This window comes from Delphinapterus leucas, chromosome 5 (genome assembly GCF_059928025.1).
Source record: "Delphinapterus leucas isolate spDelLeu-1000000601 "Yukka" chromosome 5, BTC_Dleu_Yukka2, whole genome shotgun sequence".
NCBI lineage: Eukaryota > Metazoa > Chordata > Mammalia > Artiodactyla > Monodontidae > Delphinapterus > Delphinapterus leucas.
The window spans coordinates 44,990,961-45,015,626 of record NC_143133.1 but is presented as its reverse complement, the minus strand read 5'-3'; the positions used below and the strand labels follow the sequence as shown (position 1 = coordinate 45,015,626).

Sequence of the window (24,666 nt, the reverse complement as noted above, 5' to 3'; positions counted from 1 at the left end):
TGTCCCCTGCATTGGCAGGCAGATTCTTATCCACTGTGCGACCAGGGAAGTCCGGTAAGGAATATTTTAACTTCTTACCTGCCCTGACACGATAGCCATTTTATCAATGCTTTTGTTCTCTTTTTATGATATCACAATTAAAACATTGTAACTATTTTATATAATCAAGTTTTGTTTAGATTTACATACATGATTACCTTTTTCCTTTGCTCATAATTTGTTCTTATATCTCGAAGTGTCTTCTGGAATCAGATTCCTTTTTTTTTTTAACATCTTTATTGGAGTATAATTGCTTTACAATGGTGTGTTTCTGCTTTATAACAAAAGTGAAACAGCTATATATATATATATATATATATATATATATATATATATATCTCCATATCCCCTCCCTCCTGCGTCTCCCTCCCACCCTCCCTATCCCACCCCTCTAGGTGGTCACAAAGCACCAAGCCCATCTGCCTGTGCTATGCAGCTGCTTCCCACCACCTATCTGTTTTACATTTGGTAGTATATATATGTCCATGCCACTCTCTCACTTCATCCCAGCTTACCCTTCCCCCTCCCTGTGTCCTCAAGTCCATTCTCTACGTCTGCGTCTTTATTCCTGTCCTGCCCCTAGGTTCTTCAGAACCTTTTTTTTTTTTTTTTTTAGATTCCATATATATGTGTTAGCATATGGTATTCGTTTTTCCCTTTCTGACTTCACTCTGTATGACACATTCTAGGTCCATCCATCTCACTGCAAATAACTCAATTTCGTTTCTTTTTATGGCTGAGTAATATTCCATTGTATATATGTGCCACATCTTTATCCATTCACCTGTCGATGGACACTTAGGTTGTTTCCATGTCCTGGCTATTGTAAATAGTGCTGCAATGAACATTGTGGTACATGACTCTTTGAATTATGGTTTTCTCAGGGTATACGCCCAGTAGTGGGATTGCTGGGTCATACGGTAGTTCTGTTTTTAGTCTTTTAAGGAACCTCCATACTGTTCTCCATAGTGACTGTATCAGTTTACGTTCCCATCAACAGTGTAGGAGGGTTCCCTTTTCTCCACACCCTCTCCAGCATTTATTGTTTGTAGATTTTTTGATGATGGCCATTCTGACCGGTATGAGTTGATACCTCATTGTAGTTTTGATTTGCATTTCTCTAATGATTAGTGATGTTGAGCGTCCTTTCATGTGTTTGTTGGCAATCTGTATATCTTCTTTGGAGAACTGTCTATTTAGGCCTTCTACCCATTTTTGGTTTGAGTTGTTTTTTTGATATTGAGCCGCATGAGCTACTTGTATATTTTGGAGATTAATCCTTTGTCAGTTGCTTCGTTTGCAAATATTTTCTCCCATTCTGAGGGTTGTCTTTTGGTCTTGTTTATCGTTTCCTTTGCTGTGCAAAAGCTTTTAAGTTTCATTAGGTCTCATTTGTTTATTTTTGTTTTTATTTCCATTTCTCTAGGAGGTGGGTCAGAAAGGATCTTGCTGTGATTTATGTCATAGAGTGTCCTGCCTGTGTTTTCCTCTAAGAGTTTTATAGAGTCTGGCCTTACATTTAGGTCCTTCATCCATTTTGAGTTTATTTTTGAGTATGGTGTTAGGGAGTGTTCTAATTTCGTTCTTTTACATGTAGCTGTCCAGTTTTCCCAGCACCACTTATTGAAGAGGCTATCTTTTCTCGATTGTATGTTTTTACCTCCTTTATCAAAAATAAGGTGACCATTTGTGCGTGGGTTTATCTCTGGGCTTTCTGTCCTGTTCCATTGACCTCTTTTTCTGTTTTTGTGCCAGTACCATACTGTCTTGATTACTGAAGCTTTGTAGTACAGTTTGAAGTCCAGGAGCCTGATTCCTCCAGCTCCGTTTTTCTTTCTCAAGATTGCTTTGGCTGTTCAGGGTCTTTTATGTTGCCATACAGACTGTGAAATTTTTTGTTCTAGTTCTGTGAAAAATGCCATTGGTAGTTTGATAGGGATTGCACTGAATCTGTAGATTGCTTTGGGTAGTAGAGTCATTTTCACAGTGTTGATTCTTCCAATCCAAGAACATGGTACATCTTTCCATCTGTGTATCATCTTTAATTTCTTTCATCAGTGTCTTACAGTTTTCTGCATACAGTTCTTTTGTCTCCTTAGGTAGGTTTATTCCTAGATATTTTTTTCTTTTTGTTGCAGTGGTAAATGGGAGTGTTTCCTTAATTTCTCTTTCAGATTTTTCATCATTAGTGTATAGGAATGCCAGAGATTTCTGTGCATTAATTTTGTATCCTGCCACTTTACCAGATTCATTGATTAGCTCTAGTAGTTTACTGGTAGCATCTTTAGGATTCTCTATGTATAGTGTGTCATCTGCAGACAGTGACAGCTTTACTTCTTCTTTTCCAGTTTGGATTCCTTTTATTTTTTTCTTCTCTGATTTCTGTGGCTGAAACTTCCAAAACTATGTTGAGTAATAGTGGTGAGAGTGGACAACCTTGTCTTGTTCCTGATCTTAGTGGAAATGCTTTCAGTTTTTCACCATTGAGGACAATGTTGGCTGTGGGTTTGTCATATATGGCCTTTATTATGTTGAGGTAAGTTCCCTCTATGCCTACTTTCTGCAGGGTTTTTTCCATAAATTGGTGTTGAATTTTGTCAAAAGATTTTTCTGCATCTATTGAGATGATCATATGGTTTTTATTCTTCAATTTGTTAATATGGTGTATCACATTGATTGATCTGCGTATATTGAAGAATCCTTGGATTCCTGGGATAAACCCCACTTGATCATGGTGTATGATCCTTTTAATATGCTGTTGGATTCTGTTTGCTAGTGTTTTGTTGAGAATTTTTGCATCTATGTTCATCAGTGATATTGGCCTGTAGTTTTCTTTCTTTGTGACATCTTTTTCTGGTTTTGGTGTCAGGGTGATGGTGGCCTTGTAGAATGAGTTTGGGAGTGTTCCTCGCTCTGCTATGTTTTGGAAGAGTTTGAGAAGGATAGGTGTTAGCTCTTCTCTGAATGTTTGATAGAATTCACCTGTGAAGCCATCTGGTCCTGGGCTTTTGTTTGTTGGAAAATTTTTAATCACAGTCTCAATTTCAGTGCTTGTGATTGGCCTGTTTATATTTTCTATTTCTTCATGGTTGTCTTGGAAGGTTGTGCTTTTCTAAGAATTTGTCCATTTCTTCCAGGTTGTCCATTTTATTTCCCTTTCTCTTCTTTGTTCACACTGCTCCCGGGGCTCAGCTTTGGATTTGACCCCGTCTCTGCGTGTAGGTCGCCTGAGGGCGTCTGTTCTTCGCTCAGACAGGACGGGGTTAAAGGAGCAGCTGACTGGGGGGCTCTGGCTCACTCAGGCTGGGGGGAGGGAGGGGTATGGAATGCTGGGTGAGCCTGCGTTGTCGGCAGAGGCCAGCGTGATGTTGCAACAGCCTGAGGTGTGCCCTGTGTCCTCCTGGGAAATTGTCCCTGGATCACGGGACCTTGGCAGTGGTGGGCTGCACAGGCTCCAGAGATCCTTTTAATAAAGGTCTACTGGTCGTAAACCTTTGGGATTATTTTTCCAGTTTCTTATTCTTATTTTTTTTAACCTTGATCTTCAAAGAGATTTTTTTTCTGGGTACACAAGTCTAAGCTGACAATTATTATTTTCTTAGCACTGCTACCGTGATAGTGTCTTGGCTTCTATTTTTGCTATAACCACCCAACAAATCATCTTTTCTTTGTAGGTAATCTTTACACGCTTTTTGTTTAGCATCTCTCTCTCACTTTTCTCTCTGTGTTTTGTTTATGCTTTTTTGCAGGTTGTCCTGGATATGTTTGGGTATAGATTTCTTTTTTTTTTTTTTCTTTTTATTCATTTATTTATTTATTTTTTGGCTGTATTGGGTCTTCATTGCTGCATGCGGGCTTTCTCCAGTTGCAGTGGGCGGGGGCTACTCTTCATTGCGGTGCATGGGCTTCTCATCATGGTGGCTTCTCTTTTTGCAGAGCACGGGCTCTAGGCACGTGGGCTTCAGTAGTTGTGGCACGTGGGCTTAGTAGTTGTGGCTCATGGGCTCTAGAGTGCAGGCTCAGTAGTTGTGGCACATGGGCTTAGTTGCTCCGTGGCATGTGGGATCTTCCCAGACCAGGGCTCATACCCATGTCCCCTGCGGTAGCAGGCAGATTCTTAACCACTGTGCTGCCAGGGAAGTCCCGGGTGTAGATTTCTTTTCTTCATTCTGCTTGGAAGTCCTATCATTTCTAAAACCGAGGACAAATTTCTTTTATCACTTGTGATTTTTCAGCCATTATCTTTTCAATGTAATGCAGCTCCCATTTTTTCTCTTGTCAAAATTTACTGAGACATATTTTGGATCCTCTCATTGTATCCTTCATATCTCTTATCTTCTCTTTCATATCTTCCACCTCTTTGTCCCTTTGTGTTATATCCTGACTACTTAATTTAGAACTATCTCCAATTCACTGATTCCCTCTTGAGCTATTCTAATCACTGTTTTACCTTTGTCTTGAGTTTCTAGTTTGTTATTATTTTTCCATTTCCAGAAGTTATTTGTTACTGTTTTGAAATATGCCTGTCAGCCAGCGTGCCCCTAATTTTACAAAAAGAATCAATAAGCAAGATATCAAGAGTGATGTGAGAGGATTATTTTAGGTAAGGTGGTCAGGAAAGCCTCCCAGAAGAAATGAGTTTGAACAGAGAATTGAATAATGAGAAGAAGTCCTCCACATGAATATCTGAGGGCAGGGCATTCCAGGCAGAAGAAATATCAAAAACAGAGAAAAAAATATCAGAAATCAAAGAAGGCAGGAGCAAATCAGGTGTGTTTGAGGAACTGTATGAAGATTGTCTCAGTCACTTAAAAATCAAGAGACTAGTCAAAACTTTTCCCTAAAGTCAGATTATAGAGTGTCAAGAAATATAATTGTTATGGTATATTTAAGCTGGATTTTTCTCTTTTCTGTTTTGTAAAGAATATCACAAAAAGCCATGCACTTTAAATTCAGAAGTTCCATAAATAAATGTTATTTACCATGTAACTGTCACTTGACTAACCTAATTAGCTGTACGAAGTATAAAAAGAAAATCAATTTCTTTATAGCCATTACATTTCCTGAATATTTGTTATAGTTTGATATAAAATTGGCCACTCTGTCACCACATGGTTTCCAGGTGATAATTCACTGAGTTTTGGTTTCCCTTATAATTTTTTTCATGTATTTTCCCTCCAAATACAGCTTTCATAATATGTACCTTAACTTTGAAGTTATCAGTGTGCCAAAATGGGGTTCAAAATAACAACTTGAACAGAGTAAAGCTGATATTACTTCTATATTTAAATCTTCCTCTTAGTTTTCTGTTACATGAAGAACAAAATTTAAGTTTTCTTTCCATGACCTACATGGCTTTGCTAAGACCTTGTCCCTGTCTACCCCTCTGGACTTAACTCCTTTTCCTCTCTTCCTGGCTTAGTATGTGCAAGTCTATATGCATGTCTATTTCTGACACATTCTAAGCTTATTTCTGACACATTTAAGCTTACTTCTGAACCTTCACTCTTGCTGATGGCTTTCCTGGATTACTCTGCCTTTAGATCTTCTTCTTTCTCTGGCTTGGCCCTCTTCATCATTTATATCTTAGCTAGAATATCAGCTTAACAATAAGACAATAATAAATTCCAGTGTATAAAAATAACTTCTGGGTGATAAAGAAGAAAGCACCATTAGAAAAATCAAAAGAGAAATAGTAGTCTATGAAAAAAATATTTATAATTTATATTACAAAATAAAGGACTAATACTCTAATGCATTAAGAGTTTCAAAAATTGAGAAGTGAAAGATATACCACTGATAGAAAAATGAGCATTGTTTTACTGTCAATTCATAGAAGAAGAGGTTTTAAAAGCCTTTAAACATAGGGAAACACACCTATAAACTCATAGGAAATAGTCATATATGGTTCACACCTATCAGACTGATAAGAATTCAAGTTTAACAACATAATCCTTCTGGTGAGACTGTGAAGAAACAGGCAATCTCTAGTATTCTCATTGCTAGGGGAATACTAACTGGTAGAATCCTTATGGAGGGGAATTGACAATACAATACGTGTTAAAATTATATATGCATTTACTCTTTGAGCCAGAAATCTCACCTCAAGGAATTGAGCCTATAATTACACTTACACAAATATTGATGATATACACTCAGGGTTATTCATTGGGCGGCATTACTTACAATAGCAAGGGATTAGAAGTAACCCAAATGGTTAACTAAATTACTGTACATCCACACAGTGGCAAACTGAGCATTTGAATAAAAAGAGTGAGAAAGATCCCTTATTAATGACATTTTCAAGTTTTAGGAGATAGAAGCAAGATGCAGAACAGTATATATATGTTCTCTTTTTGTATAAACAAAGCAGGAAAAATAAAACCTATAAGGGAATGAAGTAAATGAGGCGGAGGAGGCAGGATAGAAGTGTTGTGAATGGACCTTGTTATGTAGTTTTATATAAATGTTCAGATCCCAAAGAATAAGCATTTTTTAAAGTTAAAGCAATCCCTAAAATTTGAAAAAGAATGTAACAAATGAGCATAGCTGCATCAAGTTAGTAATATATTAACACTAAGAAAAGAATGATGTCAGGTGACTTTACCCAGTATTTTGACTATACATTCTTGGTGGAATATATTCTAAGGACAAAGGAGTGCTTCAAAGAAATTCTAAACTTCTTTTAGTAATATTAGTAATAATATTGCCATTGTTTGTTGTTTTGGATCTCTATATAAATATATAATCATGTTAACATTGTTTTGGGAAACCAAGATTTTCAGGGTAAGAGAAGAAACAAATAAGTGTAAAATCAAAGTAAACACCCTGTAATATTACATATGTGTAGATTGGAAATGTCACTGCAAACTCATGATTTTTTTTCTTCTCAAAAATGTGCATTTCTTAGTCTGACCACTGAAATATTCTAAAAGCAATAACACGACAGCTCAGTGGCATTGAATTTAGACCAAGATTGTGGTCTTCTAAACATTATTTTCCCTTAAAGGGAAATAGGCTTCCTTGGGATCCAGGTCTGGATCAGAAAACGTACAAGATGAGCCTGGAACATCTTGTGCCAGCAAGCAAGGACGTGCCAAAGACTAATTTGTCAACCAAATACAGGAGGCAACGTTAAGGGTTCCCCATTGGCCAAATAAGAGAACATTTAAGCATCAGAAGGAAAAACATTTTCAACTGAAACATGTTGAATGTTTTAAAATCCATTAGTTCATGATAATCCAAAACAAAAACAAGGTGCCCCTCAAAGTCATTAGTCTACACTGGAGAAGCATAGCATACCAACTCCTTACTTTGAAAATGAGCAATTAGAGGAAAGAGTTAAGCATTTATTTTGCTTTGCTTTTACAAATTGTATTTTAGGACAACCAAATAGCCTTTTGAGGAAGATTCTTAAAGAAGAATTTCAGTTAATAAATATGGCAGACACGACAGACTTAAAATATTATTATTTTGCAATGCCTAGTAAGATAACTGAATCAAACATTATCAGAAGATAAAGCTATTAGAGGAGAGGTTGCTTGGGGAACTTTACAATGGAGAGGTCAGGCTGTTGTCATCAGAATACACTGATCACTTAGGCATCATTAGAAATAGACTTTATACATCACTTGTGAAGTGTTCCTGCCAGAAACGTTGAACATGAATCTAAGCGATTTTTTAGGTCAGTGGTTCTCAAATGTGGTCCAGGAAGCCCTCAGTGTCTCTGAAACTCTTCCAGGGGATACACCAGGTCAAAACTAATAATAACATATTATTTGCCCTTTTCACTCTCATTCTCTCACAAGTGTGTAGTGCAGTCAGAGGCTGATGTATGATTTCTGAACACATTGAATATAGAAGCATATATGAGAATCCAGCTGTCTCCTATTAAACAAGAAGCTTAATAGAAGCTAGGCATTTAAAAGATTTGCAAAATTATTTTTTAAAGTTCTCACTTTATTTTGACAATATTTTTCATTAAAATGTTTTATAAACATTTATAGAGTTATCAATTACAAATATTTAGTTTAATTTATAATATGGTAAATATTATGACTCACCTAAACAAAAGTTCTTTGAGGTCCACAGTAATTTTTAAGAGTGAAGAGATCATGAGAACCAAAAGTTTGAGAACCATTTGCTTTAGAGCAAAGTAAACGACACCGTAGGAGAGCAAAAAGAACAAACCATAATGTGAGACATTCTCTAGTAGAACTGATGACCTGGCCTCTTCAAAAAGTCAGTGTCATTATTTTAAACAATGAGGGAAAGGGCTGCTATAAATTTTAAGAGACATAGCCATCAAGAATAACACAGACAAATTAGCTCCTAATTTGAACATACAAACTGTAAAAAGACATTTTGAACTCACTAGAGGAAATTCAGTACAAACTAAGTATTAGGTGATAACAAGGAATTTTTATAGTTATGTACAAAAATGTTCATATGTTTAAAGATGCATAAGAATATAGAAATGATGTGACAGCTGGAATTAACTTTAAAATACTTAAGTAGATAGAGATAAATAGAGCAAGTGTAGCAAAAATTTAGGTAATTGTATAAACTGAAGAGTGGATAGAAGGAATCATTCTATATTTTTGCATTTTTGAAAGGTATCTCAATTAAATTTCTTTTTTAAGAAAGAGCAAGTCATCTTCCCAGAGGCTTTAACTGATCATTTATTCCAACATAGTAACCTCTTCCCACCTGCCATTGTTATTATTCTGTCTGTCACTGTGTTTTATTTTCATTGTAAGGCCTTACCACCTTGTGAAATCAATATTTTATTGACTTTTCTTTGTTCTACTAGAATGTAAATTACATGAGAGCAAGAACATTTTCTGTTTTGCTCCCTACTGTTTCCTTTGTGCCATTTAGAAAAATGACTGGCATAGTATAACCATGCAATAAATATTAATCAAATGAATGAACTGTAAAGCTATGCACTGATCTTTTATTTATCCACCCAGAAGTAACTGATTCGGTTTTCAATCCTTCCAAATCATTTTCTGGAAAAACATACTCAACACACACACTTACACACTCTCACTCTCCTCCCAGAGCTCATTCCCACAAATCATTCATTATATAATCCTCTATAAGTTGTATTTTTAAAATATTTTTAAACATCCATATGTTACTGTTTTTTTGCAGATCCATTTTAATACTTAAAGTGATCTACTTAGCTGAATAGTATTCAATTTTCTGGAAGGATCACATTATACTTAATTCTGTATCTTCAGGTATATAAGTGAACATGCTCGAGCTGATTATTTTGCAGTCAGTCTTAATTTTTACCTTAGGACATATTCCTAGAAGTGAAATTGCTGCATAAAACAGCATGCATAAAGCTGTTAGAACTCAAGATAGTGGAGGTAGGTGTAAGGACCAGAGGAGATATGATGGGGGGCTTCTGGGTTGATGGTGGTGATCTAGGTACTATTTACATCGAAATGTTCAGTTTGTGAAAATTCATTAAATTGTGTAGTTAGGTTCATTCTTGTTATGAATGTTGTATTTCAATAAAAAGATTTTTAAAATTCATAAATCACTTTTAGATGAGCATGTTAAGGGCTAGCAAGTCTAAAGTCTTCCAATATGATGATGTACATCCCACATTTTAAATGTTTGGTTGAAACTTAAACTTACATAATACACAGTACAATACATGGGATAAAAAAGAGAGTGTGTTTTTTAAAATATTTTTCAAGGTATTGACTTGAAGCCTTTTGAAACTTTGCTTTAGTTCAGTATTTGTAGGAATAACTGAAGAAAGAAAAAAAGAACTGCAGTGAAGGGCTTCCCTGGTGGCGCAGTGGTTGAGAGTCCACCTGCCGATGCAGGGGGCACGGGTTCGTGCCCCGGTCCGGGAAGATCCCACATCCCTCGAGTGGCTGGGCCCGTGAGCCATGGCCGCTGAGCCTGCGTGTCCGGAGCCTGTGCTCCGCAACGGGAGAGGCCACGACAGTGAGAGGCCTGCGTACCACAAAAAAAAAAAAAAAAAAAAAAAAAGAACTGCAGTGAAATTCTAAAATGGCGTATGGTGGAAGTGCTGAAACCCTGTTTAATTTTACCAGTAATATTTCCTAATTAAATTTAGTATTATTAATTTTTATATTCTAAATTTACTATAAGCACTTCACTCTGATTTATTTTGTCCCTTGTCATTATTAGTAAATAGTAGGTGAGTGAATTCTTACGGGATTTCAGCTGTGTATGCACTAAATAAAACACACATCGAGAAAGCAATAACTCTTCCCTTTTAAAAAAGTGTTTGATGTGCAGAGGAAGGCAAATGAAGGAAGGAAAAACCAATGTTAAAGCTTAACTGATGTGCTACTCTGATATTATATTATTTCCTCCATGACCCTGAAACTTTAACTCAATGGTTAAAGAAGTAATAAAAACAATTTTAAAATAAAATTTGGATAAACCCAAGTGATTGCTTTTACACTTTGGTATTATTTTGTTAATAAGTTTGTGGGGTTTCTTCATGAATATATGCTCATTATGGCAAACCTGGGGAAAGCAGAAAATTAGCGAGATTCTGTTAAGTGTGTATTTTATATATATTTGTGCTTATCAGTAATACTGAAATCTTTGGTATATCTTTGTATATAAAACCACTTAAACCACTTTTCTTTTTTTTTTTTTTTTGCGGTACGCGGGCCTCTCACTGTTGTGGCCTCTCCCGTTGTGGAGCACAGGCTCCGGACGCGCAGGCTCAGCGGCCATGGCTCACGGGCCTAGCCCCTCCACGGCATGTGGGATCCTCCCGGACCGGGGCACAAACCCGTGTCCCCTGCATCGGCAGGAGGACTCTCAACCACTGTGCCACCAGGGAAGCCCAAAATACTATTTTCTTAAGATAGATGCCTAGAGGATTGTGAACATTTTTAAGATTTTTGATAGCATATTACCAGATTATTTAGAAAAGCATTTGTTCCTAAACTGGTAATGTGTGATGGTGGCAAATTTATTGCACCATTACCAACATTGTAACTTGACTTTTTAAAACATTACACAGATTAGAATTGTAGTTGAATACAGAGTCTGGAATAAGTGCCTGAGTTTGAATGGCATTTCACTACTTACAGTTATCTTGGGCAAGATAATTAAAACCTCTTTTGCTTTCAGTTTTATCATTAAAAATTGCAAATAAATAAAACCTATTTATATATTGGGCTGTGTGAGCCCTAAGTGGGGTTAAGACATATAATGCTCTTAGAGTGGTGTTCTGCACACTATAAAAATGTTACGGTTTTATATATTTAGATTTTTATATAAGCTCTGTTTTCTAGAAATCAGTTAAATATAAACGCTCAATATTTGAAATCAGGGGAATCTCCTAGAGAGTACAGTAGGGAAAAACAAGAGCTGAAGGCTGACTAGAACAATACATTGAGGGGCTAAAAGAAAGACAGGAAGACCCATTTAAGGAGAGAGATAAGAGGTGATCAAAGACATAAAGTAGAAATAGTATCAAGGTATTTATTAAAACTATTAACATAGGTTTGCATCAAACATCATGAAATGTTACATTGCATTGATTTGGATGAAAGTTTTATTGCTAGTGATTATTATGAAATTTAATTTGGAATATTTTCCCCTTGTCCAAACAACATAACATGTATGTGATATTTTGTCATTAAAATTCACTTGCCTTCATGTACTGAATCTTACTGATATTTACATCTTTAATATTGATGATAGGTAATGTGTTTTTGAAGGTCTTTTAACTCATGTTCATACTCAGGTATGGACTGAGCTTGATGAATTTGTCTTGTATAGCAACCGGAGACCAATAGTATTGTGATGAGTTAATAAATACGTTTTTAATATATTTAATATTCATATTTAATTTAGTGGTTAGTGATCATCAACTTGATATTTCTAAAGAAAAATCTGTTATTATTAGAGCCTAACGAATATAGAAATTGATGATTAAAAATCATTCTCAGCCTCTTTAACTGAACTGGAGTTTCTCTTTGTGTGAAGCTAACCTCTCTCCCATATAGATATCAACTTTTTGACTGTGCTGTCATTTTCTGACTAGCTGAACAAAGTTCATTGATTTCATGATTATTTTGTCAGTCAGGGTCTGCTGTGTGCAGTGCTATATGCTTAGGATTGGTGTGACAGAATTGAGCAAGTCATTGATGAGTCAGTGAATTGGTCTTTATTGAGGTACTATTGCTTTCAGGCCCTTGCTTAGAAGTGAGTCTTGTGAGAAAATCAGCTAAGTAAGTATACTTAACTAGATATAAATAGCAAATAGATTCTAAACGTAGTTACTAAATCCCCACAGTACTATTGGGCTTCAGGTGCTAAACTAGGCAAATTATAATAACACATCATAAATACAGTATAGAAGAATATGAAGGGTGCTATGGGAATATGAAAGAAGGCTGGGGAAAAATTAGGAAAACCTTCTTTGAGGGGACGATCCGGAAGGATGTGTTAAAGTTAGCCAGGCCAAGAGAGCACAGAGCATACTTTGAAGAATGGACAGAGGCAGGTAAGAGATGAGAAAGAATGGTGTCCTTGGAGGAGTGAAAGACAGTTCTGTATTATGAGGGTTGTACTTGTCTGCTTTTAATAGATTCTTCATCAGGAATTTGCAGGAGAATACAGAGCTGAAAATAATTTGTAAACAGAAATCCAAATCTTGGTTTTGGAATGCAAATTCTCAAAAAAATTAACCCAATAAAATGTTGATACTCAAGAAATTGCTTAATTTGGTCATGGTTTCAATTTTCCAAACACCAGTCCATTTTTAAAGTTATCTGGTAGTGTCATGTAGACAGTTACCTGACCTTGTTGGTAGATTACATCAGCCTGTCTTTAATCCTATATCTTTTGCACTAGTGTTTGCTGAGAAATAATTAAATGTGTTGTTAATGCTCGGTCTACAACCAGTAAATGGAAGCAATCTGTTTTTATTATTTGGAAAATTTTCTTATATACAGCAAAATGCAGTGTAATAATCATGTTCCTGTCACCCAGAACTAATAAATGTGTTATTTGATCATATTTGCTTCTAATATGTTTTCTCTTGAGGAACTATCACATCTTTTTGTTTATCCTTGAAAGCAACCTCTGACAATACCTATTTATGCATCTCTAAGCAAAATAGTTTTATGTGCTTTAGAGATTCACGTAAATGCATACCAAATGCATTCATGTTCATTTACTCCTGCAACTTGCTCTTCTTTCTCATCGGATTAGCAAAAATTAAAAATCTCAACAACACCAAGTGTTGTTAAGGTTATGGAAAAAAATTTTAGTAATATCTACAGAAGTTCAAAATGTATACCCTTCTGTCCAGCACTTACACTTCTAGGTGTGCATCTTAGAAAAATTCTTATACGTGAACACAAGAAAACATTTAGAAGGATTTTCGCTTCAGAATTGTTTGTAATAGTGAAAAACTAAAACAGCCTAAGTACCTACCAATAGGTGAATAATAAATAAATTTCAGTCTCTCTTTCTGTCTTCTACTTATTTTCTGTTGCCCTGAAGCATTTAGCATGATAAGTGCTTACTTTTTATCCATCAAGTTAATTATTAGTACTTTGAAAATGTATACACACAAAACAATCTAGTTATGATGTGATATCTCCATTGTGAAGAAGTGATGCTGATAGATGCAAATCAGCAGCGGCAAGAAAATGCCCTTTTTTGCCATTTCTGATTTTTTCTTTTTCTTAATCCTAGTTCCCAAGCTATTTCTCCCCTTCTCTTACTGTTTTTGTTTTTTCTATTTCAGATAAACCTAGGGGTTACTCTTTATGATTTTTCTAGGTCTTGAGCCACAGCCTTTATGATAGAAAAAGGAATCATGATACGAGCAAAATATTTTAATATAGGTGACAAAACCACTAACAAAAAGTGAGATTTTTTTATAGATAACATGGGCAGCCTAGGTATGGAGAATGGGTTATGGAAAAAAGATAAAAGCATTTCTCACCTGGGCCACTGTTTAGAGTTCCTAAAGAAGAAGAATCAGGAATATAAGCCTGATTTGGGTAGTTCTTTTAAAGATGGAGCAGGGCTTAAGTCTAGCTCATCCTCGAGACTGAAATTAGCTGTCAAACCAGCAATCAAGGAGTGGTCCAAAAAGGACAAGAATACCTTTACTGTCCTAGCTAGGGAGCTACAGCCTAGTTTTCACACTTAATGTAAAGGAGAGAGAGAAGGAGTTCTCTGCACCTCCTTATTTATGGTTTGTGGAGTAGTTAACCTGAAATCGACCATATCAAAAGTCTAAAATTTAGAACTGGAGAAATTCATTAATTTATTCTGTAACACTGACAAGGAATAACACACTTATGAAGAGTGTATTTTATATGCTATAAACTACATAAAATGAGCAGAATCAAAATGAGTGAATTCAGTGATAAATCAGAATATGGATTAGGTAGTAATGACGTTTTTGAAGATGGTCTTATAAGACCTTAAAATAGTAAAATTTTAAGTGCTGAAGAAGAGAAATGAGATAGTAAAGGAGAAGACAACATTCATTTCTCTATTTTAGTAGGTTATAGCACTCTACTTTTGTTTATGAAATACAAATGAGTAAGTCAGGATTCCTGACCTTGAGGAATTCAGTCTCATGGAAGAAAAAGATACGTAAATCAAAAATTGCATGAGAGTGTCGTAAGTGTTATAGGATGCTGTTGACAAGGTAAACACTAAGATTCTACTTGGGGGGATCTGGATCTTTAAAGATGAGGCGTTTGGCAAGTTGAAAAGTGGAAGGAACATTCTAGGCAGAGGGAACCAGCCACTGCAGTTTGAGAGACCTGACACCACATAGGATGTTTGAGGAACTGCAAGTGGTTTAGATGCACAGGAAGTGTGATGGTTGAGATGAGTTGTTGACTAAGCCTAAGATTGGGCTGGATGGATAAACTGGGGCAAGATACTTCATTTAATAATTTTTTAAGGTAGTATGTACCATGTACTTTATTTGTCCAGTCTCCCTTTTTACCCTTTCAATCTAGGCATTTTAACCTCTAGCAATAACTGAATTCCTTCTAGTTCCTCTCAGTTCTTTTCAGCAAATATTTATTGAACACTTATTGTGTGCCAGCCACTATTGTAGGCAGTGGGGATACATCAGTAAATAAAATAGACATGATCTCTGCCTTCACATAGCTTATAGTCTGGTGGCTAACACTAATAAGTCGATAAGAAACTAGAATATAGCCTGCTAAATGCTAAATACTCTAGGTAAGTATTGCAAGTATAGGAACCTAGAATAATGACAACCAATTTCAAGTTGTGTCATGAATGACTGAATGATGAGTAAGATTTGGTGAATATTAGGATGAGTGTGGGGATAGAAGAAGGAGAGGATTAAGAGACTTCTAGGCAGAGGAAACTAATTGAAAGTGTGAAAGCCTAGAGGTGAGAAATAGCATAGCATTTTCCCAACAGGTGTCCCTGTTCCCCCCTTAGCCCCTTGCAGTCCATTCTCCCCACAGCAGATTGATCCTTTAAAAACATAAATTAAAATTGTGCCAGATTTATGCTTAGAATCCTCCAGTGGTTTCTTGTCTTTCGAAATAAAATTTCTTACCGTGGCCTACAAGGCCCTATGTGATCTGCCTGATTTCTGATTTCATCTCTCACAGTCTTCTTACTCCACTCTAGTCACCCTGGCCTCTTTGCTGTTCCTTAAACATTCCAGATATGATTGCATATCATAGCCTTTGCACACTGATCCTTTTACAAGCTTTCCCCAAGATAATCTGCTTGGTTGGTACCGTCACTTTGTTCAGGACTCTGTTCAAGTCCAAGAGGCCTTTACTGATAATACCTGATAAAAGAGCAGCTGCCTTAGTCCTACCCTCATTACTCTTATCAGCTCACTCTGCTTTATTTTTCCTAAGTAGCACTGATCATCAACCTGAAATATGGTTGTTGCCAGTGGTGGTGGTGTATGAATTATCTAACTAGATCACAAGCACTGTGAGGATAGGTACTTTGTATACCTTTTTTTTTTACTGCTGGTCTCCAAGTTCCTAAAACAGTGCTTTGCACATAATTAAATTATTTTTAAACCTAGTTGAATTTTTTAGTATATTTTTTAAACATGGGTTTTTTTACAATTATTTCTTGTAGCTTATTTTTCAATTTTTTAGCTATCCGTAGAGATATATTCCCAGTATGTATTGCTGTGTTTTAAATTCATAGTTTTATTTTTATTCTTTTTGATTTTGAAGTTTATCAGATTAACAACATATCTGAATCATTGAAGCTTCATCTATGTAAAGTCAATATTATAATAGTAATAAAATAACTACATGTTAGTAACAAATACATAGGCAGTTGTTTTCTAACAGTTTATTTTTCCTAAAATGTTATATTGTTGTGTCTTCATCCAATCACAGGTATAACCACAATACATTACATAGGCAGTGATTCAGCTGTTGCACATTTCAGTTATTTAAAACAGGAAAATTTTATGCTGAGTTCTAAAAAATAGATTGGCTGTACATAGAGTCAAAGATTACCTAAAGTATGTGTTCCACATATTACTAGTCCTAGTAAATGCTAATTATCGCTTTCTTATTCATCATCATATTTTCTATGCTTTCTGTTTTGTTCAACGTACATTATTCCTACTTTCCCAAAGCATCATCTGGGCAGCCTTGAATAGGAAGCAGTCATGTTTCTATTGAATGAGCAGTCAATGGCTGTTCACTGCAGAACAGTGGAAAAGGTGACCAAGGGTGGATTTTAAACATTTTATATCTAGTCTCTTTGTTTCTTCATATCACTTGGCAGTGCCAGCTCCTTCTCTGTTCTTTTTTCCTATGTAGTGCCTTCCCAGTCATGTACTGTTGCTAAAACCACAAGATGAGTTGGTGATGGCCATGTGTCAAATACAAGTGTTAATTTTTAGGTCATGAATTAGTAGATCATCAAAATATGAAATGTTAAAATGTTAAGGATTACCTGTCACAAATATAAAGTTTTTTCTCTTGCAAAAATTATAGGGGATGGAGTGTTAGATCTCTCTACAAAGAAAACCAGCATAAAATCTGAAGAGTCATCCATATGTGATCCTTCTTCTGAAAATTCAATGGCTGGGTAAGCAATATCTAGGAAATGTAATTTAATATTAATATAAAATTATGGAGAGAACTCTTAATACTACTCTGAATAGATTGACATATATAGTTTTCTTCCAGAATTTTTGTCACTCATAAGTGTGTGTCTCTCATACCTTTCATTTGTCCTTTCTCTTTCTTTTTTATTCTTTCTGTTAAAGAAAAGTTATCAGAACAATCACCAAACTTTAGTTCATGTTACTAAAATGAACTACCAAATTAATCATAGAATACAAACTAAGAAGCAGGACGAGTAAAGAGAATTTTAAATTCAATATTTAGGAGGCAATTTTAAGGAAAATATGTAATTTCACTATTTAATTTTTTAAAACAATCAACCAGTTTTAAAAGTACTATGCTTACTAATTCTTACAACTAACTTAACAGTGTTTAGACTTTTTTCATTGTGTTCTAGGTGTGGTGGCAGACTACTTTATCTAGTAATCACCACAAAAAATCCTTTCATGCTTTAAAAGCTGTTGTTAAATTAATTAATTAATAGTGAAATGCTGTTCTGTTGGATTTTTTTTTTTTTGGTAACTTTTGCATCTTCCCATTAACAAACTGCATAGGAAGCTTTTTAGTAACATTTAAATCTCAGAGGTAGAGTGTAATCTGTTTCAACTAAGGCTGTAATAGCTTTTTGAGTCATGAGGTATAGTGAGCTTTCTCTTTAAGAAACTTTAAAAGTTACAGTGATACATTCGAAATAGAAATAACATGTATAAAATCTAAAAGTATTTTACCCAAATATAACTTTATCTACTTGTTTCAGATTTTAAGTTTTTATCTAGAGAAAAATTAGTCTTGTGGAAATATGGGGTATTTGTGTTTGGAAATATTCTTGCTGCTACAAATCTCCTTTAAAGGGGTTGACTCTTTTATTACTTGTTTAGCGGTAACGTCACTTTTCTACTAACAAAAACTCCTTTAGGATTTGGGTATTTTATATAATGGAACTCTAATTGTAAAAAAATTATAAGTGTTGCTCTGCAAGCATCTGTCAGAGGAATAGCAACATCATGAGAATATTTTTACAAATACTGAGTTAGGATTTTATGTTCTTGGAAGGTCTGCCCGTTGAGGCCACCGTATGATTGACACATTGTCCTACCAGGACTATAGCGTTTGCTTTGATAAGGAGCAACTACTACATCTCACAGACTTAAAAGAGTCATAAGCAGTGATGTTACCTAAGCAAGGAGTATAATAAAGGAGTGGACCCTCCCCTTCCATAGCTGTGTGAGAGTCTCTCATGCATCAGTTTACCATCGTTTCATTCCATCCATCCAGGAGACTACACAGAAACAGAGAGGACTATGTGGAAAGAAGTGCTGAGTTTGCAGATGGTTTGCTCTCAAAAGCTTTGAAAGACATTCAGTCTGGAGCACTGGACATAAATAAAGCAGGCATACTTTATGGCATACCTCAAAAAACTTTACTTCTCCACTTAGAAGCCTTACCAGCAGGGAAGCCTGCATCTTTTAAAAACAAAACTCGAGATTTCAATGATAGTTACTCATATAAAGACAGTAAAGAAACTTGTGCAGTGCTGCAAAAAGTAGCCTTGTGGGCGAGAGCTCAAGCAGAGCGCACAGAAAAAAGTAAACTCAATCTACTTGAAACCTCAGAATTAAAATTCCCAACAGCTTCCAGTTACCTCCATCAGTTAACTCTACAGAAAATGGTTACTCAATTTAAAGAAAAAAATGAAAGCCTACAATATGAAACACATCCTACTGTACAGTTAAAAATTCCTCAGCTACGAGTAAGTTCTGTTTCAAAACCACAACCTGATGGTCCTGGTCTGCTGGATGTTATGTATCAAGTTTCCAAAACCTCTCCAGTCCTGGAAGGATCAGCTCTCCAAAAACTGAAAAATATACTCCCTAAACAGAACAAAATAGAATGTTCTGGGCCCGTAACTCACTCAAGTGTTGACTCTTATTTTCTACATGGGGACCTCTCTCCTTTGTGTCTTAATTCTAAAAATGGAACAGTTGATGGAACCTCTGAAAATACTGAAGATGGGTTGGATCGAAAAGATAATAAGCAGCCCAGGAAAAAACGTGGCCGTTATCGGCAATATGATCATGAAATAATGGAAGAGGCTATTGCAATGGTAATGAGCGGAAAAATGAGTGTTTCCAAAGCACAAGGAATTTATGGGGTACCTCACAGCACTTTAGAATACAAGGTAAAAGAAAGATCTGGAACACTGAAGACTCCTCCGAAGAAGAAACTCCGATTACCAGACACTGGGTTATATAATATGACAGATTCAGGGACTGGCAGCTGCAAAAACAGCGGCAAGCCTGTGTAGATTACTTGTTAGGAAAATGTGTGTATGTGCGTGTGTGTGTGTGTATGTGTGTTTGTGTGTGTGTGTATGTGCACAGGTGTGTATTTGTGTGTCTGTATACACACATGTGGGAATTACAGATGCTCACTCTGACAGGAGACATGAAATTTTACAGTTCAAAAACCACTTACATGCCTTTTGAAAAAAAAGTTTTATTCAGGGTTTTCACTGTGGACAGAACTATATAGTTGCTTACTTAATTCTGATAGTTTGTATTTAATCCTTGTATAAATAGGTGAAAAAGATTCAGGTTTTCTTTAGTAGTCAATAGCATAAAGCGTTGTGGGAAAACAAGTAATTGTCAAGTGAAACATTTTTATTGGTGAAAGACCACTCCAGCCATTCAGTTGAACCATCTTATAATGGATATATTAATAGTTTGTAAACATTTTTGCATAGCATACTTACATTTGTTGTAAGTATATCAAACAACGAATCAAAGTTTAAACAGACAGCTATCTCCACACTAATAAAAATTAATATATACAGTGTTAGTACACTACAGTGCATTCTATGAAATATGAAATGCACTCAAGTGCATCCACCGGGAATAGAAAAGAAAACCTTAAATGATATGTATAATGAAATTTAATATTTATCATTTAATAGTTGATTTAGCAGGAAGTTGGGGTTTATAAGGTATATACTTTAAAAAAAACTGACACATAGTTAACCCCAGCAGCTATAGAGTCCTTTAATGTAAGATGGAATACTAAGAACAAAAAGTAATTTAAATTTAATTATTAAAATAATTTAATTTTGTTTTTCATTTGAAAAATAAGCTAATGTGTAAGGTTAGAAAAGAAAGTTGGAATGCAACTTAGAGCATGTTTATAATGTGCACAGAAAAAGCTTGAGAATGATAATTTTGGTTTAAAATGTGCTGGTTAGTTGATGTTATGACTACTTTAAATTTTAAGGATTGTGACACACTCCTACTATTGAAAAACCTCAGTGTAACTTTAATATATTTGCTGCTGTGACATTTCAAAACATTTTCAGTTTATCAAAATGAATTACAGATTTCATTTTGGTGGGCGATACATTATCATTTTGCTAATAACCAAATTTGCAGTTTGTTCAGGGTCTTGAATAGATTTACAGATATTTGACACTGAAGCTGTTTTGAACTTTCAGTAATGTAAACTCTCTACTAATTGGGTAGTTAGAAGCTGGGCAGTGCATTTTAACTTTTACTAGACTCATAAGAGAGACCAGTAATTTTATATAGCAGTTTCAAAATGTGGTTCAGAGTATCCATGTTGGATTTATGAAGTATGCAGTTTTAGTGGTAAAATGTTATAAAGCATGTGCCTCCATAGAAAGAATGGGGATTTGCTTCACAAATTCAAAATTCTTCGAGTGCCCCTTTTCTATATTAAAATTCAGGTTCTGATCATTTTTTCTAAGCCAGTTTTCCTAAGTCCAAAAGGAATACTTAAAGCTGAATTAAAAAAATAAGTGCACCTTGTCAAATACATGTGTTTTTACACTTGTGTTTGTGTGTATCTAATAATCACATATATATGTAATACTAAAGAAATTTTCAGCTATTACATTTAAAAACTGCTTACATATCTTTAAGGAAACTGAAGAGTGGGAAACTACACAACCGAGTAGTTATTTGGTCTCTTAGATCCATACTGAACCCTCTTCAGCTATTAATGTTACCTGCATACTAGGGTATGAATCCTCTTGCTTTTTTTTTCCCCACTAAGAAAGTATACATAATAGATTGCAAAACAGCAGATGTCAGGGTCATCTTTCTTTTTAAAGAATTAAGCCATATTTTGTGAGGGCCAGAACTTGGATTATTTAATATATTTCCCTTCCCCCCCCATTGAAAAACAAAGTTGAAGTAAATGTTTCAACACAATTTTATTGACCGCTTTATACAGAATTTTACTTGCAAGAATTTGGGGGCTTGAATGCATTACATAATATTTATATTGTATTGAGCTTTTTTATTCCTCACACTATATTTACATTAATAAATTGATTGAGAAGTTTATAGTAAAGGGATACTTACAGAACACTTTTATATCATTTAAAAGATGACCTGACCAAAAACTTTACAGGATTCATAAAATCAGGGATCATTTTGCTATTGACTTCACAGTGATCAGTAGTTTTATAGGTAATATTATAGTTAATTTGCAGCATTTTAGTACTTGTATTATTTATTTTTGGTCAGAAATAGTAAATTAAATATTTTTTGATAGTTTATAGGTAATGATCAACCCATAACTTTTAAAAGAAACAAAATGTTTCTAATTGTTGAGTTAACTTTTGATTATACAAACTAGGAAAGGCAGGGAAATTTATGGGTTCCCCTTCTCCCCAATGATTCTGTTAAGATGTTCTTTATGTTAAACTTTCAAAGTACTTTATAAATTTAGTTACCAGTTACTACTTATTAACTGACAATTTTCTGAAAAATCCAGTTTCAGCAGACTTTTAATGAAGGTGAAAGCAACCCTTATGTGCTTTCTACTTATTTGAATGTTCCTCAAGTATTTTATATTTAAAAAAAAAAAAGGAAAAGAAAAAACAGTGCCTCTGTTTTTAGAAAACTACTGCTCAGTAAAGTTGTTTAAACCATTTCTGGTAGCTAATGACAATTTTATATTAAATTGTATACTAACTTTAGTGAGACCGATTTTTTTAGTTGTTTACAGTACAAATACTTGTATTTGTTTTTTAATTGCAGTATTTCCATTGTCGCAGTAATTTAGTAAAACTCTGTGGCTGCCTTGATTTTGACAGATTTTGTTAATATAAACTGATTGTTAGGCAATTAGTTATATTTATGCATAAATCAATTGCACTATAATTCATGAATTATTTATTACAATATTTTCTAATGAATTCATGTATCTGTCTTGTGTTGTAAATGTACTGTAATTCTGTTTCTACTTTGTGTTGTTATATATCTAAATCTGATTGTATGAATTTTAATTGTTCAGTTAACGTGTTTCTAGGTTGTAATTTGTAGTAAAGCACTTCAATGCTTTTGCACTTAAATTTACAACACTGTTGGTGTGTGACTGATTTACTCATTCAGTAAAAGGAAAAAAAAGAAAAGCAAAGAAAAAACTGACTACACTGGCTTCTTTGATTCACTCTAGGAAGCAGCTTTATTAATATTAATATTAGAAATTAACTTTCTCCAAAGACAACTATTTCAACAACAAAACTTGTAATGGCAAAATGGATAGAAACTTACAAAAAAAAAGAATTTTTTTATATATAAATCAAACAGGAAAAGGTTAGAAAAAAATTTTAACATGAAAAACAAGGGAGCTGTGAAACATACAATTTTAGAATCAATTGAGAATAAATTCTAGATTGGAGGCTTATGTGTATTCAACTATTTTATATTAGGTTTTTCTTTGAGATTCTAACATACAAGAAATATGGAAAAGAAAAAAATTGAAGGCAAATAACATATTGTGGAGTTTTATAATTTGAGAACTTAGTTATCTAATATCTGATATATATATAAATATATATATAAAATCTTAATACCTGAATATCTGATTAGTAACTTCTTAAAGCTGTTCTTCATACGGCATTAGATAGAAATTACTGGCCACTGTGGTATTTTTGAGATTTTTGAAGTTCCATTATTAAAAATAATAAGTATAGACTTCCTTGGAAAGTCAAAAGAGAGCTATAAAAATCAGTGGTTTTCAGAATAGTTAACACTAGTCATGAATTCTTATTATTTCTACTCTAGATTTTACTAACAGAGAAAAATCATTTGAGCATTTCAGGAACTTATAAAAGCATGTTAATCTTTAAAATATAGTGCAATGTATTTTTCTGAGAGACATGTAAAATCTCTTTATTTAGTCACAGATATGTTTAATAGGCCATAACATAACTTTTAAAGAAACGTGTTGGAAATGTGTCTATCAGAACTTTCGGGGTTTTCTTTTGCTTATGTGAAAATTATAATTTTTAATTTACTGGGAAAGAGTATAGTATCACTTATATCTTCTTATTTGATAGTTAACATTTACTCCTGCCTCTGTTCTCTACATAGGTTTCTTGAATTATCCAGTAGTGAATCTTCAGATTCAGTTCAATTATGTTACACTCCCAACCATGAAAACATTTACAAAAAATTATTTTCAGAAAAGAAAGGATACTGAGGTCATGTCCTGTCTTCATCTGTCTAGAGGTGGCAGTGGACTTAAAAAGTTTTACTGTAATTTCGTATCTCTTATCTCTTTGATAGCTACTTTATGTCAAATCACATGCTAGTTGTAGTAGTGAAACATTGGTTGAATCTAGCAAAGATACTTTTTTTCTAGAAAAATTTTGATCTAATTTGCAAAATTTGTTACTCAACGTAATTTTTATAAAATGTAGATAAAATATTGCATACTTATCTGTGAAACAGGATAAGCCAGTTTTAGGGAGGAAAATTTTTAAAATAAATCTCACTTCATTTTAAAAGAAAAATTCTTTAATTTTTAATATTCATGAACATAATAACCCTTTATTTAAACAAAATACAATCTTCTATAGCAATTCATAATCAGCATATTTCAACTCCAACCCTAAATAAAATTTCTACAAGTCAGGAACTAACAACAACAAATAAAAGAAATCACAAGTGGGAGGCTATTTTCATGTACAGAGTTTGGTGATATGTTTAATTTAAATAGATACTTTTCTGAAACAGAATTCTTTTAATATATTTTATTCTTCTTGCTGCTGGTATTGGATTAAAAAGCCTTTTGTAGACCTCTACGTTGGTTGCTAAGTAATCCTGGGTTTTAGTTAACATTAGATGTATGTTAGTTTTTGCAGTGGGACATTTTCCAGCATTTGAAATTAAATAATTAGGTAAGTAATGCCTTTAGTTTTGATGTAATTAATTTAGTATCTAAAATCAATTAAAAATAGATTTCATTTTTAAATAGCTTCAATTTTTATTTTCTTATTAGGTTAAAAGGCCTACAGTTTAATCTTAGAAAAGACATTCTGTTATTTATATGAAATCTAAATCCCTTGATTGTGACTATGCAAAACTCTTTTTTATTCATAATTTTATTTTCACTACCTTGAAAAATATCTATTTTAAATAAAGATAAGAAAGATTTTCTCCTACATCTTATTTTTCTTATTTGT

The 24,666-nt window shown here is 34.2% G+C and overlaps 1 protein-coding gene across 9 annotated transcripts in view; it reads left to right on the top strand.

Moving 5' to 3' along the window:
• LCORL (ligand dependent nuclear receptor corepressor like) overlaps window positions 1-24,666 on the top strand; it is a 162,149-nt gene that overhangs the window by 111,577 nt on the left and 25,906 nt on the right. For 7 of the 9 annotated variants that reach the window (XM_089911705.1, XM_022566862.3, XM_022566841.3 and 4 more), the window contains one exon: window positions 17,049-17,142. In XM_089911705.1, coding sequence (XP_089767831.1) covers window positions 17,049-17,142 — 94 coding nt within the window. Of the gene's footprint in view, window positions 1-17,048; window positions 17,143-18,455; window positions 24,646-24,666 lie in introns of those variants that run through there. The other 2 variants (XM_022566855.3, XM_030760171.2) reach the window with 2 other exon arrangements.